This window comes from Gymnoscopelus microlampas (genome assembly GCF_963454915.1).
Source record: "Gymnoscopelus microlampas genome assembly, chromosome: 10".
Lineage (NCBI taxonomy): Eukaryota > Metazoa > Chordata > Actinopteri > Myctophiformes > Myctophidae > Gymnoscopelus > Gymnoscopelus microlampas.
The window spans coordinates 38,057,549-38,072,720 of NC_139947.1; the positions used below are offsets into that span (position 1 = coordinate 38,057,549).

Here is a 15,172-nt window from a genome sequence, read left to right on the forward strand (position 1 = left end):
CACATGCACACGCATGCACGCATAATCAGCAGTTGAGGTCAAAAAGCCAACAGTGAGGAAATTAGTGGTTCCGTTTAAAAGCCAGGTTCCTTCATTGCAGGTGGTGTGTGTGTGTTTTGTTGATTTGTTGTTAAATAGAGCGTGTCTTTTTCGATGTATATTAAAAAGGAATGTTTTTTATAACTGTGGTCCATTTCTGGGCACGGCTGCAGTGTGTTTATGTCACCGGTGCCATCAGACGCATGCTGCCAGACCTTTTAATCACAAAGGAAACTAAAGCCATTGTGAACTGTCTAAAGAGTATAAGCTAAAACTCATCCAATCAGACATTCAATCCTTTTAAACACTATCTCATAGAAATGTTTTAAAAGCGAACGTGTACGTCTGTGCTGCGGGTAGAGGTCATGACTGTGTGTGGGTGTGTGTGTGTGTGTGTGTGGGTGTGTGTGTGTGTGTGTGTGTGTGTGTGTGTGTGTGTGTGTGTGTGTGTGTGTGTGTGTGTGTGTATGTGTGTGTGTGTGTGTGTGTGTGTGTGTGTGTGTGTGTGTGTGTGTGTGTGTGTGTGTGTGTGTGTGTGTGTGTGTGTGTGTGTGTGTGTGTGTGTGTATACACACACATACTGTAGCAAAGAGAGAGATTTGGGCAGAATTTCCTCTTTTGTCAACAAAAGTGCTCTCAGGACCCTTTCAGGAGCCCTGATTCAGACCCTTTTTGACTATGCTTGCACCTCCTGATACTCCAACATCTCAATGTCACTAAAGACTAAGCTTCAAACCTCCCAAAACAAACTGATTCGACAACTTCTCGGCCTGGGGCCCTTGACCCACCTTTTTCCCACACTTTTTGCGAGCCTAGGATAAAAACAGGTTAAACAACAAAAAATGGGATTGGTCTTCAAAATTGTCAATGCAAATTTGCCCTCAATGCCCGCATATCTGACTAAATACCTCCAAAAAGTTAGCTACACCCACAGCCACAATACTAGAGGGAGCGTAAAGAACGATCTGGTACCACCCACCCATAAAACAAACATGGGTAAATTCTCCTTCTACAGCACTGTCACCCAGGTGTGGAATAGTCTGACCCCATCCCTCAAAAAAGTAGATCGCTGCCTTTAAAACAGCCCTGAAAATTCACCTGTCAGGAAGCCAAAGGGGGAGGTAGTACCACTTCTCCCCTAGACAGACGACCCGCCCCCCTCCTTTGACTCTCATTTCCCCCCTTTGTTTTTACGACTCTGTACATATAGTGTTGTTTTTTCTGTATTTTTGTGATGATTTTAAACTGTTTGGTGCTATTTTATGTGTTTATGAATTGAATACAAGGACCTCAATGGAAACAAGACCGCAAGGACTTTTTTGGACTGACCTTTTAGACAAAGTGTTTTTACTGTACTTGTGCTGTTTTACATTTTTGCCTAATAAAATATTCAATCAATAAAAAGGCTTACAGCAGCAGGGATTATATATAGTATCATACCAACATCTTGTTCACATATCCCCCTGAGCGTACACACACACACACACACACACACACACACACACACACACACACACACACACACACACACACACACACACACACACACACACACACACACACACACACACGTAAAAATGTTCCTCAGAGATGCTGTTTAAATGGATTTGGACTCAGTTCATCAGTGAGTTCCAGATAGACAGCAACAGACAAAACACAGAGGAGAGAGAAGACACTATTCCAATAGAATGTCTCTTCCCATCTACTCTCTTCTCTGTCTTCATCTCTCTCTCACGCATGCATACACTACAATGCATACACTGCAGTACACACACACACACACACACACACACACACACACACACACACACACACACACAGTACAAATACAAAGTACAAATTCAGTCATATATGGAGGCATCATTTGCACATGCAAAAGATGTGACATTCTGCGCCAAATAAGAGCCTCCCATCTCTATCAACTCTCTACTCAGCACTAAAGACCAACAGTGAGAAAAACAGTCCGACATCTCTTCTATGTTAGAAAACACAAATGTTAATTTTAATCTTGTTAAATAGCATACACATACACAGCATGCATACTTAAATACGATATAAATACAGCAACAATTTAAATTAGCTTCTTTCTAACAAAAGGACACTCCTCATACACCTTGACCCTCCCACCAACCAGACACCATAATGAACAGTTTAATAAACGGAAGTTCACAAAGTTACTGCTCAAAGAACCAAATATTCCAATTTCCAGAATATTTCAATTTCACAATAGCCCAGAATTAATGAACAGGTCCCAAATGTCAAAATCCTCTGGAAGAATTTCATGTAACGGACAAGGGGTCAAAATTGGACCATGGAGTTGGAAAGGATGGCTGAGAGATGGATGTTGTTACCTTTTGGCCAAGTGAAGGCCCTGGAGATGAGAAATTTTACCAAAATACATGACTAGTATAAATCTAATGCTTACCTTGATCGTAACTTTTCAGAGTCAGACAGTCTAACCCAATTGTTAGATGCAATTTCATGATCAATTTCCAAAGGCATAACTGTGATTTCTTTCTTTTTTTAGTATGTTTCTTTTAGTTTTGCAGCTTGGCCAGAAAGTGAATACCCTGTCAGACCAGGAGTCAGCCATATTTATGCACCTGGACCATTAGGGAGTGTTTGATTTAGTATCCCTCAAGTGACAGAAGGGTGGAGTTTGTTCTTTTGGAGAAAATCCTCTTGGCCGAGCTGTGCCAGACCCGATCCATTACTAGAGTCCATGTGAAACAGTAACAACAACCAGGTGTTTTTACAGACTCAGAATACATAGAATCACCTAACTTGCGGTCATTGGAATAACCCTTCTTTGCCCACAACAGTAAAGCCTGATTTATACTTCAGACGTACAACGGTGTCCCGTGCAGAAAATTGCCGTCTTGTACGATGAAGTATAAATTAAGCATAATATGTTCACTATGTACAGCCACTATAGGTCACTCACACCAGGTTAGAAGTTATTATTCATAAAGTCTGTACGGTGGGTTGCCGTGTGTAGCATTGAAATCCCCATCATTGCAGCATCAATCCAGCCGTTAAATTACAGGATTGTCCAAATCCTGCACCTTGGAGGGTAGAGCATCAGTGCAGCATGCATGCAAAAACTTCTTGCATTGGTACATACAGTATACAGCACTTGTATACAGTAAACGTTTTACCTGTATTTTCTAAATTACATGTTTACAGCATTAAACACAACCAATCTTAAACTACTGTACAAAATGACTTTTGTAGCTTAATCTCTTTTTTTTTTTTTTTTTTTAGATTTTGCTTGGCGGTGTCTCAGGACATGCTGACTAAAGACAGCAGAGTTTAAACTACACCAAGGATATGGAAATTATGGTAAAATTATGGTAAAAAAAGCTGGAAAAGGGGCAAGTACATCTTGGATAGCTCAACCTTCTATACGAGTCGGATATAAATCCTTTAGTGCTATGTAAAAAAACATACAAATTAAACTAAACAAAACAGTCTATTAATGAATCTCATTACTTTAAGAAGTAGCTCACACCTATAATATGAAGTACCTGAGCAACTGCCAATGAAATGAAGTAATCACAAACAGGAGTAATGTTGAATTTATGAACAATAATCCTGCCACAGATGTTAAACCACTCTTTCTCGCTCTCTCCCTGCTTCTGTCTGTCTGTCACTCTTTCATTCTAGATAGAGATCAGAAACAATATTTTTAGAGAAAGCAGTGGAATAGGGGTCCAATAATTACTCCCATTTGCCTCTAAACTAAGAAAATAAACTCTGTGCGAGCGATACATGATGTGGTTAACCATGCTGTCACCATTGTAAAAAAAAAGAAAAAAACGTACATTTTCTACATTTCAATATCTTTATACCAAGTTGGATTGTGCAAATGAGTATTTAATGAATATCCATATCCAGTCATGTTTTGTGGCAGTTTTGGTATTTAGAAAACGTCTCAATGAATTTGCTGTTGGACTGCTCTTCCCCTCCAAAATCCTCACGTTCTTGAACTGATTCGCACGCTACAAAGGTCGCTAAGAGGTCAACGAGTTCATTAGTTTAACCTTTGCTTCCTGAAACACAGAGTATCCCATAATCAGACTTATCCCTTCCATAAACAGATTTAATTGTTTATAAAAGCAAAGCCGTGTAGATAACCTATATTCTAGACCTATTAAGCCCTAAATTGATGATTCTTACCAGCCAGCCAACATAATGTAATAATGACCTATCCTCTTTTCTTCAAGACTCTACTTCACTCCTCCTGTTTAAACCTCTCCCCTCCCTCTTTCTTCATAGATCCAAGCTTTACTCTGTCCTTAATCCTCAACATTTCTGCAAGCAATGACTTCAACAACTTCATGCTTGTGTGTCCTCAATTTGGGTAAAATGTATCTTTACCCCTTCCATATAATGCACCTAATGTTGTTTATGTTTGTTTGTTTTTAAGTAGGATTCTACTAAGATCGCATCCCTCATTAAAATACCACACAACTCTCATTCATTCTCCTTTATGCCTTATAACTTTTGAATAAAAGATCCTTGAGGTTTCAGTCACTGTTAAAAGTTATATTTTAACCTAAGACAATAAAAGACATGGGTAATGCTGTGTTTAAAACCATGAACCATTTTAAGACCAGTGTTTACAGAGCATGCAGACCAGAACGGTGGGCCATTACATTTGACCCATTCTATTGTTCTTTCTGGTGTCAGTGGAGGACTACAATACATAAAGGAACTGTGGGAAACAGAGTTTACTAGCCGGTCAAAAGAGGCATAGAGTAATGTTACCACAGTTGAACATGAGTCACTTTTGTAAAATAGCTTAAATTGATATTTCATTTTAGTGGAGCGCATTCCCTTTTTTGACATGTACTGTACTATACACCCAGCAACAACAATTCAATCCAACAAAAGCTAACATTAGCTCTATCTCTGCTAGCGATCAGGGTTGATATCCCCAGCTTTCAATATTTGTTACCAAAAAAAAGAAAGAAGAGAAATAGATAATCCTATTCACAGCAACATTTAAAAGACAGGACTACTATAACTTTGTGTTGCTGTCAAGTGTTAGAAAACTGAGGTTTACCACTGGTTTAAAAACACAAGAAAGAACATTGTGGTGGCTACAGGTCCTCAAAGAAGTGAAAATTGGTGGCTGAGCATTCATGAAGCCATCCAATATAAAATATCCTGTTAAACATATAGAAGAGGGGGAGCTTTTCTTTAGCCATTGCAAGAAGAAAAGCTCACCCTGAATCCATTAACCTTAGGTTTTAGACCATTATTATGTTGAACCATCAACAATCGTCTCATGGCAATTTCCAGTTTAAGCAAGTCAAGCAATGTGTTATGGTTCTCTTTAATGGGATTGTGTGGTACGGTACAGAATAAGTGTGTTTGTCCATATGTCGGTGTGTAGTTTTTTTTTTTCATGCATGCTTCGTTGATTGCACATACTGTACGTATGTTTGTGACTCCATGTATTTATGTAATTTCAGGTGTCTAAATGAGATTGAAATAGAGCCGGTTATGTCATTCGTGTTGTCTTGCAAAAGCAAACCCATCAAGCTTAAATAGTGCATGTCTGTTTTGTAACAATGCCAAGCCAAGTCAAGTGCAGGGCAATGACCCTGGATCATGAAACAGAGTGTGAAGGAAGTGAATCCAGTGACTTATTAGGTGGAGCATTTGTCCCAAGTTAGCTAAGGGACAGACGGAATGTACATAAATTGTAATAGTCCAAAGTTATACACAATGCAACCTGATCTATACACAGTAAAATCCTTAGTGTTCATTTAACTCTGAGTTTACAAATGGAACAAAATAGACGTATATGGGTCAATTTGGGTCTATTTCCAAACACATGATTTTACTGTGTACAGATGTATTTAATGTATGATAGTGATAGGAGGGGTCCACAGCGGGGCTGAAGCACTCTGCTGCAGTGCCAGATTGTCACACAAGTAAGAAAAGTCTGTCTTTTTTTTCTTTTCTTTTTTAGATATATTTATAACGGTGTCAGAGGCTGTCCTTAGCAAGGCCAGGATGGGTAAATCCATCTATGCTGGTTTTTGCTTTGAGTCTCTATCTCCTTTTTTTCCTTCTCCTCCTCCTCCTCCTCATCGTCATATTAACAAGTCTGTAGCAGTCTCATTTGTTGTAGTCTCTCAACAGTCTCTTAACTGCTTTCATGTCCAGTTGAACAACATCTACTGCAGAAGCAATCTCTAGCAACTGCACGACAGCATGGAGAAAACAGTACAAAACAACAATACAAAAATCTATTGAACCTATCCGAAGATCAAACTGGTTATAATGGCTACATCTAGCAAAACCACACAGAGCCAAGGGCGTTGTCCATGGGTTACTCCTGGAGAAGGCCCTTTCCTCTAGAGATTATTCAAAATTGCGACACACTGTCATCTATATCTCCTCCCATACTCTCCTCCTTATGCGACTCATCCTCCTCCTGTATTCTCCCTCTCGGTTATTCCGGTTATTCCGCCCGTGCGCTGAGGTCCCGCGGCGTCCGGTTACGTTCCCCGGAGCTCTTGCTTCGGGCTTTCCTGGCGCTGTCTTGTGCCTGCCGGTACTTCTCCATCATGCTCTTGTGCTTCCTCCTCAGCTTATCATTGCACCACATCCTCTCGCAGTACTCCTCCACGTGGGGTAGGTTGGATGGACCAATCAGCTGCATGATGTCTTTGAACCACGAGCGTGACTGGCCCGCTGACCCCCCTCCCCCGACGACCCTAGTGTAAGCGCTGCAGGGCAGCCACGTCCGGAGACCCCCCGCCGATCGTTCCTTGAAGTTGTCGTGGGGTCCCGCGTCGTCGGACCGAGCCAGGAGCTCGCCCACTGCCTCCGCCTGGAGGACCTCGAGGGTGAGGCGCGTCAGGGTCTGGGTGAAGCCGTGCTCCCGTGAGCGGCAGATGTACGTGCCCTCGTCCTGTCGGAAGAGGCGTCGGAAGAGGAGGCCGTGCTCGGTGCGCAGCACGCGGTCGTCCAGCTTCACCTGCATGGGGTGGCCGGACGTGAGCTGGTATGCATGGTTGGGGGGGGGGGGGAGGGTGGCAAGCATTGAGGATACAGGGAGAGGAGAGGATACAAGTAGGTCGGTTGGTAGGTTGGTCTCCCAGTTTTCAAATCAGGTTTTAGTATTAGATTTGTGTAGGTTTAATTTGGGATTCCTCTGGCCATAATCGACATAACAAGCATTATTGGAGATGTGTAAAAAGGCGGTGGACAGAGCGGTGAAACATGCAGAGTACGTTCATATTATATAGAGCGATTAGAACAAAGCGCAGACTCTGGAATCTTCACACTTCAACGGACATTACCAGTTAACCCACAATAAATCCTGATATATTCTTCATGGTGACGCATGCCAAAAAATAGCCAATCTACATGCTGTGATATCTGCTATTTTTGGCAAAGGTCAGAGCCATTATAGATCTCAGACACACTTCCTGGATGATCATGCAAGGAAGGGAGACATGATGGGAAAAATCGTCTAAAAATAATCATGCATTGTCTAGTGTCCTTAAAAAAATGTACTATAGGAAGGCCGTCAAACTGGAAAATGTACAGTATATGCATAGTAATAGTAGTAGTATAGTAATAGTAGTATAGTAACAGTTGAACGCTTGGAAGAAGTTAAGGAACAGTTAAAGAGTATAAGTGTAACTACTGCTTGTCATGATGAGAACACATGGTGAGGATGGGAGTGATAGAAGCATCTGTGCTGTTTTCTCAGCTTGGGTGGCAGCAGTAAGAATGTACCATGAAATCAAGGCCAATTTCTTTCTGTTTTCTTTCTCTCTCTGCCCCTCTTCCTCCTCACCTCTTTTTCTGTTTAACCTTCATGCCCACACTTTCGTTCCTTTTGCTCTTCCACGTCTTTACTTCTCATGCCTAATTTATACTCAATCGGCGATGTGTTGTGAGCTTGTAGATCGGCTATTTTGGGCACGGGACACGTTTCTCTCCTTCAGTCTACCTAAACTCTCTTTTACTCAGTCAGTCCCTCTCATTCCCTCCCTCCCATTCCCTATTTCTTTCTTTTCTTCTTTCTCCAACTCTACTTCACGTTATCCCATCTCCCATTCCTCTCTTCACCTTCAACATCTACAATCCCCAACCCCCCTCTCTCTCTCTCACTGTGCCAACACAAACATGGCAGGCCAGTCTGCAGGAGTGTGAGCCAGCTGTTTATTTGGAAGGGAAGCTGAGAAGGGTGGTAATGTCACACTACTTACATGGCTGACTGCGACACTCGATTAGGTTTAGAGAAACATCCAACCTCATACACATTACTGTGGGAAATGCGTTGTTGTTATTGGGTGTGTTACTTGGTGCATGGCCACTCACTCCCACAACAATGTAGTAAAAAGCAAATGGTACCTTTAAGTGATTTTAAGAGGCATGTGTGGTGACCGACTAAAAACTGTGAAAGGTTTACTACAACATAAGTTGCAAATGGACAGTATTAAAAGCCAGGAGCCATGGTCCATTTTAGTTTTATGTCATATTTAGGGGCATGGTCCATGCATTTTCATTGAAGTACTGTACACAACTTTAACATTGAGACCATTTATACATCAGAAGAATTCTGAGGTCACAGCATTCCTTCCACTCTCTGTCTCTGATGTCTGTCCTTCAGAGTTCCATCTGTAGCCCTGCATCTGACCTTGTTTGTCTCAACAGACAAAACAAATGCTACAGTGTATAGCATTCTACGGTAATCAAAAACATACCTCTACTAACTCACTCTCTTTGTCTCATTTACTGTACCCTCCTTTCATGTCCCACTCCGTCCCTCATTCATAACATCAATCCATCATACTTGAATGGATTCATTGGACAAGACCGTCTGTGGTCACGAGGGACCACACTCGTTTATCTGGTCCTCTCCCTACACACCCCGCTTTCTCTTTCTCTCTGCTACTATGATCCCTCTCTCTATCCTTCTTTCCCTTGTTGGTGTTTCACTGTGCAATCAATCCTCTGATAACAAAAGACCACTGTTAACTCATTTAATCAACCCTACTCCTTCTCTCCCTCCATCCTTCCGTTCCCTCTATCCATCTCACCTCCTCCTTGCGGTCATCTCGTTGGACGAGCCAGCTGACGGTGGCCTGTGGAGAGCGAGGGTTGCACTCCAAGAAGGTGCTGTTGTTCTCCGTCCCATAAATCACCCTGTCCTCCGTCACATCCAGGTCCTCTACTGGGGGGGGGGGGGGGGGAGAGAGAGAGAGAGAGAGAGAGAGAGAGAGAGAGAGAGAGAGAGAGAGAGATGAAATAATGGAGGGCGTTAAAGGAAGATAAGGAAGGAGAGCAGTTGACTCTGCCATCCACTTGAGTTAGAATTATTTAAAAAAAACTATATATTTATTTATTGTTACAGTTGTCGTTCTTGGTGTGGGAAGCCCTTTACACATGCACATAAGTACATCTCTCAAGTACATCAGTTTGGGGCGACGGCATAGACTGAATACCCAAAATATAAAATGTGTAATGAGACTGGTCAATACACTCCAGAATCCGGAGTGTAATTCACTCTGAGCGGATCTCTAGGGGTAAATTTGTACACTCTCAGTGTTCAATAACCATTCAGGAATTTGTGATGTAGTACAGATAAAACTCTCAACCCCTGGGGTCACACGGAGGCTGACAGGGACACCTTTCATCACCGCTCCTCCCCTATGCTCAGGTGAGCAAACACACCTCTGCCAACTACGCTTACCCCCACCCCCCCATCTGTTCCTCTGTCCTCCTTCTTCCCCTCCTCCTCATTTCAGCTCCACTTCATCTGTCTTCATACTCTTCCTACTTTCTTCTATTCTCACCTTTCTGCCCACCTTCTCTTCCTCTCTCTCTCCCCCTCCTTCCCTCCCTCTCTCGTGAACATGTTTCTACTTGTGTTTCTGTTTTCATTATGGCAGGTGCCAACTCCCATCATGGCCATGAACATCACATACAACCTGACTTCTCTTAAGTGTTTCTTTCTTCTTCTTTTTTTTTATCTTACCTCAGCCAGGGAACACTTTACTGAGCACTGCCCTGTTTTCAGACCCATTCAGCCATCTGTCTTTCTGTCTCTTTGCTCTTATTTCATTTCACACCCTCTCTCTCTCTCTCTCTCTCTCTCTCTCTCTCTCTCTCTCTCTCTCTCTCTCTCTCTCTCTCTCTCTCTCTCTCTCTCTCTCTCTCTCTCTCTCTCTCTCTCTCTCTCTCTCTCTCTCTCTCTCTCTCTCTCTCTCTCTCTCTCTCTCTCTCTCTCTCTCTGGTTGTCTTGGTTCAATGAGGGCTCTCCATAAATATGACCCAAATTCCATTACTTGACAAAGTGGCATCTCTTCAAAGAGGCCTTTCTTGTGTGTACAGCTGGGTATGTTTGCCTGTGTGTGTGTGTGTGTGTGTGTGTGTGTGTGTGTGTGTGTGTGTGTGTGTGTGTGTGTGTGTGTGTGTGTGTGTGTGTGTGTGTGTGTGTGTGTTTGTGTGAGCATTTCCCACAATGCACACTCACACATTTCCCTGAGTGTGCATTCTGCTTCTAAAAAGCAAGAAAGAGCTTGGGAAAGAACATCTATGAAAGCAACTGTCCATGTACATACATCAGTAAAAAAAAGCATGTTAGCAACGTTGCTTTTCATAACATTAATGCCACCTAGAAGATACCAGGATGCAAACAAGATCTTATCTACAAGACATTGTATAATGTACATGCTCTGTGTGTGCACTACACATAAACACACACAGGTTGTTTAGGATGTATGTGTATTTCCATGGACTTGCTCTTCCGTACACATCAGCTCATGCAGCATATGACAGACACACAGATGTAGGCTGCTGTACACAAACCTGACCGCACACATAAACTCAGATAGGCTTTCATCCTAACAGATAAGGACAGATGGTCTGGCGCAGCAGACAGACGGAAACACACTTTATACGCATGACACACACACACACACACACACACACTCTATCCCTCCCTCTTCCACTCACCACTCAGGTTCTGGTCCACACACTGCAGCACAGGGTTGCCATGTCTGATGTCCTGTCTGCGGTAGCGGCGTTTGCTGTTGGACAGGTAACGTGTGCATGAGGAACCGTCCCAGGCACAGTAAGGATCTCTGGCTAGGCAGCACTCAGCGCAGGCTTTACCGTAGGTTTCGCAGCGATGGAGTCTCACCTGGGCCACGCCCACTGGTGAACCCACAAACACAGCTTGCTGGAGAGAGCAGGAGGGTGAGGACAGGGAGTTAGGAAGGTACATAACATGTGGTATTCATCACTTATATAGGTGTTCTCATGGCTAACATGTATGCATTTGGTAAATAGTAGGACTATTGTATATTTTCATTTAAATATTTTATCTTTTAGAGAGAATTTAGCTGTAAGAGTAATCATTTTCGGCTACTTCTACAGTAATGAAAAGCAATGATTTTGTGGCTTTTGAACATGGCAAAACAATGAAGAATTATGATTAAGATTATAATCCCAGATGTTTTTCTACATATTGCAATTGTGGTAATTAATTATTCATATTCTTTCTTATTTAGTGTTGTGAATTTAATGATATGTTTCAATAACTTGCCAGTAAAACTAATTGTAGGAAAAATTAATTAAGTCACGCTGACTCACCCTTTTAACTGAGATGTCCATGGATGTGATGGGGGTGGGCACCTGCATTAGTGAAAACAACATTATTCAGCCTGTGTGAAAAGTCATGAAAGCGAAAGGTGATGAGGTGGAAATGTGCCTGGACGCATAATGAGTTGAAATATAAAGGAAACTAGCATAAATGTGAACTGATTAAAACATGTCTAATATGTCTGGGGTTTAACCTTAAGCGCACTGCAGTAGAACTTTATCAGATGAATAAAATGAAGAGAATAAGAAGGGGAAGAAGGGAGATTCTTTTAGTTGTTTGTATTTTTTTTTTGGGGGGGGGGTGTAGAAAACCACATGTCTGCTCTCATACACAATGGGAGTTGCCAGCTGTCACTTTTCACCTGAGAGTAAAGAGCGGTCCATACTCCTTCCGACATCCAGAACCTTCTTTGGAAAGGGAGGCGATATGACTCCAAATTGACGTAATTCCGAGCTTTGGAAGGGCGGTCCACATACTTTTCCTCGGAACCCATGCACCTCCAGATTTCCTGACTCTCAAAAAACCTTTAGTAACCAAGAGAGTTTCCGATGTCGGAAGGAATAAGGACCGCGCTTAAGGAGTTTCACTGGAAGGGCATAATGCGTGCAGAGGTTCTGCTTGCTGCTGGGTGAGGCACCCCAACCAACCTATAGGAGTCACAAGTGAAGTGACAGAGAACACCCTCCCCTGCCGGCTTCACACCCGTGAACACAGCCAATAATTTTTTTTTGGACAACCCGGGCAAGCCGGAGAGGAATCGAAACCCAGTCTCTAGTGCAGGGCAGGGACTTTACCTCTGCACCACCTGGATGCCCCGAAGAAGGGAGGTTTAAGAGAGATATAAGATATATATAATCTACCTTGAAGACCTGTAGTTCTTCTAGAGTCACTTCCTCAGTCTCCAGACTGTTGCCACTGCGTATAGCGATGGCCTTCAGCACTGTCCCAACATCTGAGACAGGAATGAAACAATTATTTGATTAAAATAGAAACCTATTATCTTTACTTTTATTTTATGACATCAGGTATGATCATTATTATTATCTTGTTATTTTGTCATTTTTGTGTGGTATAACAGTCTGCAGAGCATGCCACACCAACATTTTGCTCCTTGTACCTCTATGAGTGACAAATAAACCCTCTTGAATCTTCAATCTATTAAATGTAACATTGGCATACACCAAACTAAAACACACACATCCATACCCCCACACACACACACACACACACCTGTGCCGATGAACATGATATCATACTGTCCGTCCTCTGCCTCCACTCGGTCCACTACAATCTGTGTGAGACGGTACGGGACGTTGGCCTTCACCAGCAGTGGCTGACGCAGCGCTGGGAGCACTGGTCGCCACATCAACGGGTGGCTCCGTGCGAACTGGAGAACGGCGTCAGGGAAGTCCTTGGTACTGCCAAACTCACTGCCAGGCTGGTTGGTGATCTTACTGGGACACTGGAGGGAGAGAGACAGACAGACAGAGGGAATGAGTAAGAGATAGACAGAGGGAGAGAGGAACAACTGAACTGTTTAGTAGTAGTGCCAAACAAAAATGGGAGAGAAGGAAATGGGGGATAAAAGGAGAAAAAAAATGTTTTGATTGACAGTTTAACCTTATTAGTAATTCTAGCATACCACTGAAGAACACTGAGGAAGAGGATGGGAATCACAAGAGTAAGGAAGATGGTAGAGAGGTAGAGAGAGAGAGAGAGAGAGAGAGAGAGAGAGATATGAGGTGGGGGCAGGAATAAAAGGATTACAGCACAGCAGTTCGGAAGTGCACTCGTACCACTGTGTCTGTACGGACTCCAAACGAAACCGCAAACTGTAAGACTGACTCACATGAAAGCAGAAGTTGCAGTGATGAAGCCTGACAACCTCATGCATTGAGACATAGTAAAGAGTTAGCTGAAATGACACCGATTATTTTTGAACGTTCAGCTCCTTTAGGGATAACTCAATCATTTGCAGTTAGCAGTTTCTGCTATTGGCATTGAGTGCCCTAGATAAATGTCCCTACTCCTTAGCGTAGACCGCCATATGGTAAAGATATTATTATTCCAGGCTATCACAACAGGAACTGAGCCGCAATATAGCGCTACCAATGTTGTTCTGGATTCTATTTCAATGGAGTGATATGAAACCAGCAGGGATGTTAACGTGAAAAATGTACTGAGTATTTAATATATAATGTGTTACTCCAAGTAAAATGTTCCCCTAAATTATATCAATTATCATTGTGTGTGTGTGTGTGTGTGTGTGTGTGTGTGTGTGTGTGTGTGTGTGTGTGTGTGTGTGTGTGTGTGTGTGTGTGTGTGTGTGTGTGTGTGTGTGTGTGTGTGTGTGTGTGTGTGTGTGTGTGTGTGTGTGTGTGTGTGCATGCAAGGAGTGGGATTAGGAATGGAATTTCAGTTTTCCTCTCCATATCATTGACCAGTATGTGTGAGTTGATATAGGGAAAAATGACAGATAAATTACTTATAATGATGTTTTTGCATATGAAAAGAAAAAACCTTAACTAAATTCTGTACATTACCTTTTTTCTGTGAGCATATGTGTGTCTCTGTGCATATGCGCATGCGAGTGTGCACATGCGTGCATGTGTAAAAGGTGTGGGGTTTGGAACTGGAAGGAATTGAAGCTGTGGTCTCTGACTCGTTGGCCAGAAACTGTCAGTCTCCATTGGGAGAGAACTGCTTTCCAAGTTACTCAGATTGCGTGCGTGCGTGCGTGCGTGCGTGTGTCTGTGTGTAACTTTTTTTTTTAAACTGAATGACATAAATGATCTGTGGTTTGAGAAGGTTGTGAAATGTTAAATGAAATTCACTAGTAACTACAGTATGCGTTGTTAATACAGGAAAAGTTCCTGGTAAATTAGTGGAATTAGCATTTTTATCATACCAGACGCTCAACAGTAATGTTAAAATGTGAAAGCTGTGGGATTTGGAAGGGAATTCAAGCTCCACTTTTAATCGTCTATCTTACCGATCACGAGCCGTCTGATTCAATCCACTGAATAAAAAGTGTCATTTTGAGAAAGTCAGACGAACCAGTCTACTAAATTTAATATCAAGTGAAATGAAGCTCTGCCTTCCAAAATCGTTTGGCAGTTACTGTGGGAAAGGGAAAAATATTTTTTTGCATAAAATAAACAAAGCTAAACAAAATCAAGAAAGGGCAAAATCAAGCTCCATTTTCCATCTCTGTTGTCCAGTAATGATATGCTGGTCAGTTGAAGGGAAACTGCTTGTATAAATGCTCACATTATAAATTTGGCAAACACATTGCACATTGTCTCTGGTCGCCATATAAAACATGAATGTATTTTATTCAACTATAAGGTTATTTATATAACATTTAAAAAAACATGCATGCAGCATCGTGGAAAGATTTGCTGAGCGTGCAAGATCTTTTACATTCATACAGCCGCACGCACCCACCCACCCACCCACCCACCCACCCACCACACACACACACACACACAC

At 42.4% G+C, this 15,172-nt stretch overlaps 1 protein-coding gene across 3 annotated transcripts in view; it reads right to left on the reverse strand.

Moving 5' to 3' along the window:
- Window positions 1–2,105: 2,105 nt before the first annotated feature.
- The window catches only part of sema3bl (sema domain, immunoglobulin domain (Ig), short basic domain, secreted, (semaphorin) 3bl), a 96,903-nt gene continuing 83,836 nt past the window's right edge, over window positions 2,106–15,172 (reverse strand). Inside the window, exons 11-16 of one of the 3 annotated variants that reach the window (XM_084069077.1) lie at window positions 12,911–13,142; window positions 12,541–12,632; window positions 11,671–11,712; window positions 11,032–11,257; window positions 9,114–9,244; window positions 2,106–7,060 (exon numbers count right to left, since the gene is read on the reverse strand). In XM_084069077.1, the coding sequence (XP_083925203.1) occupies window positions 6,518–7,060; window positions 9,114–9,244; window positions 11,032–11,257; window positions 11,671–11,712; window positions 12,541–12,632; window positions 12,911–13,142 (1,266 nt within the window). In that variant the 3' untranslated portion in view covers window positions 2,106–6,517. Of the gene's footprint in view, window positions 7,061–9,113; window positions 9,248–11,031; window positions 11,258–11,670; window positions 11,713–12,540; window positions 12,633–12,910; window positions 13,143–15,172 lie in introns of all 3 variants that reach the window. The other 2 variants (XM_084069078.1, XM_084069076.1) reach the window with 2 other exon arrangements.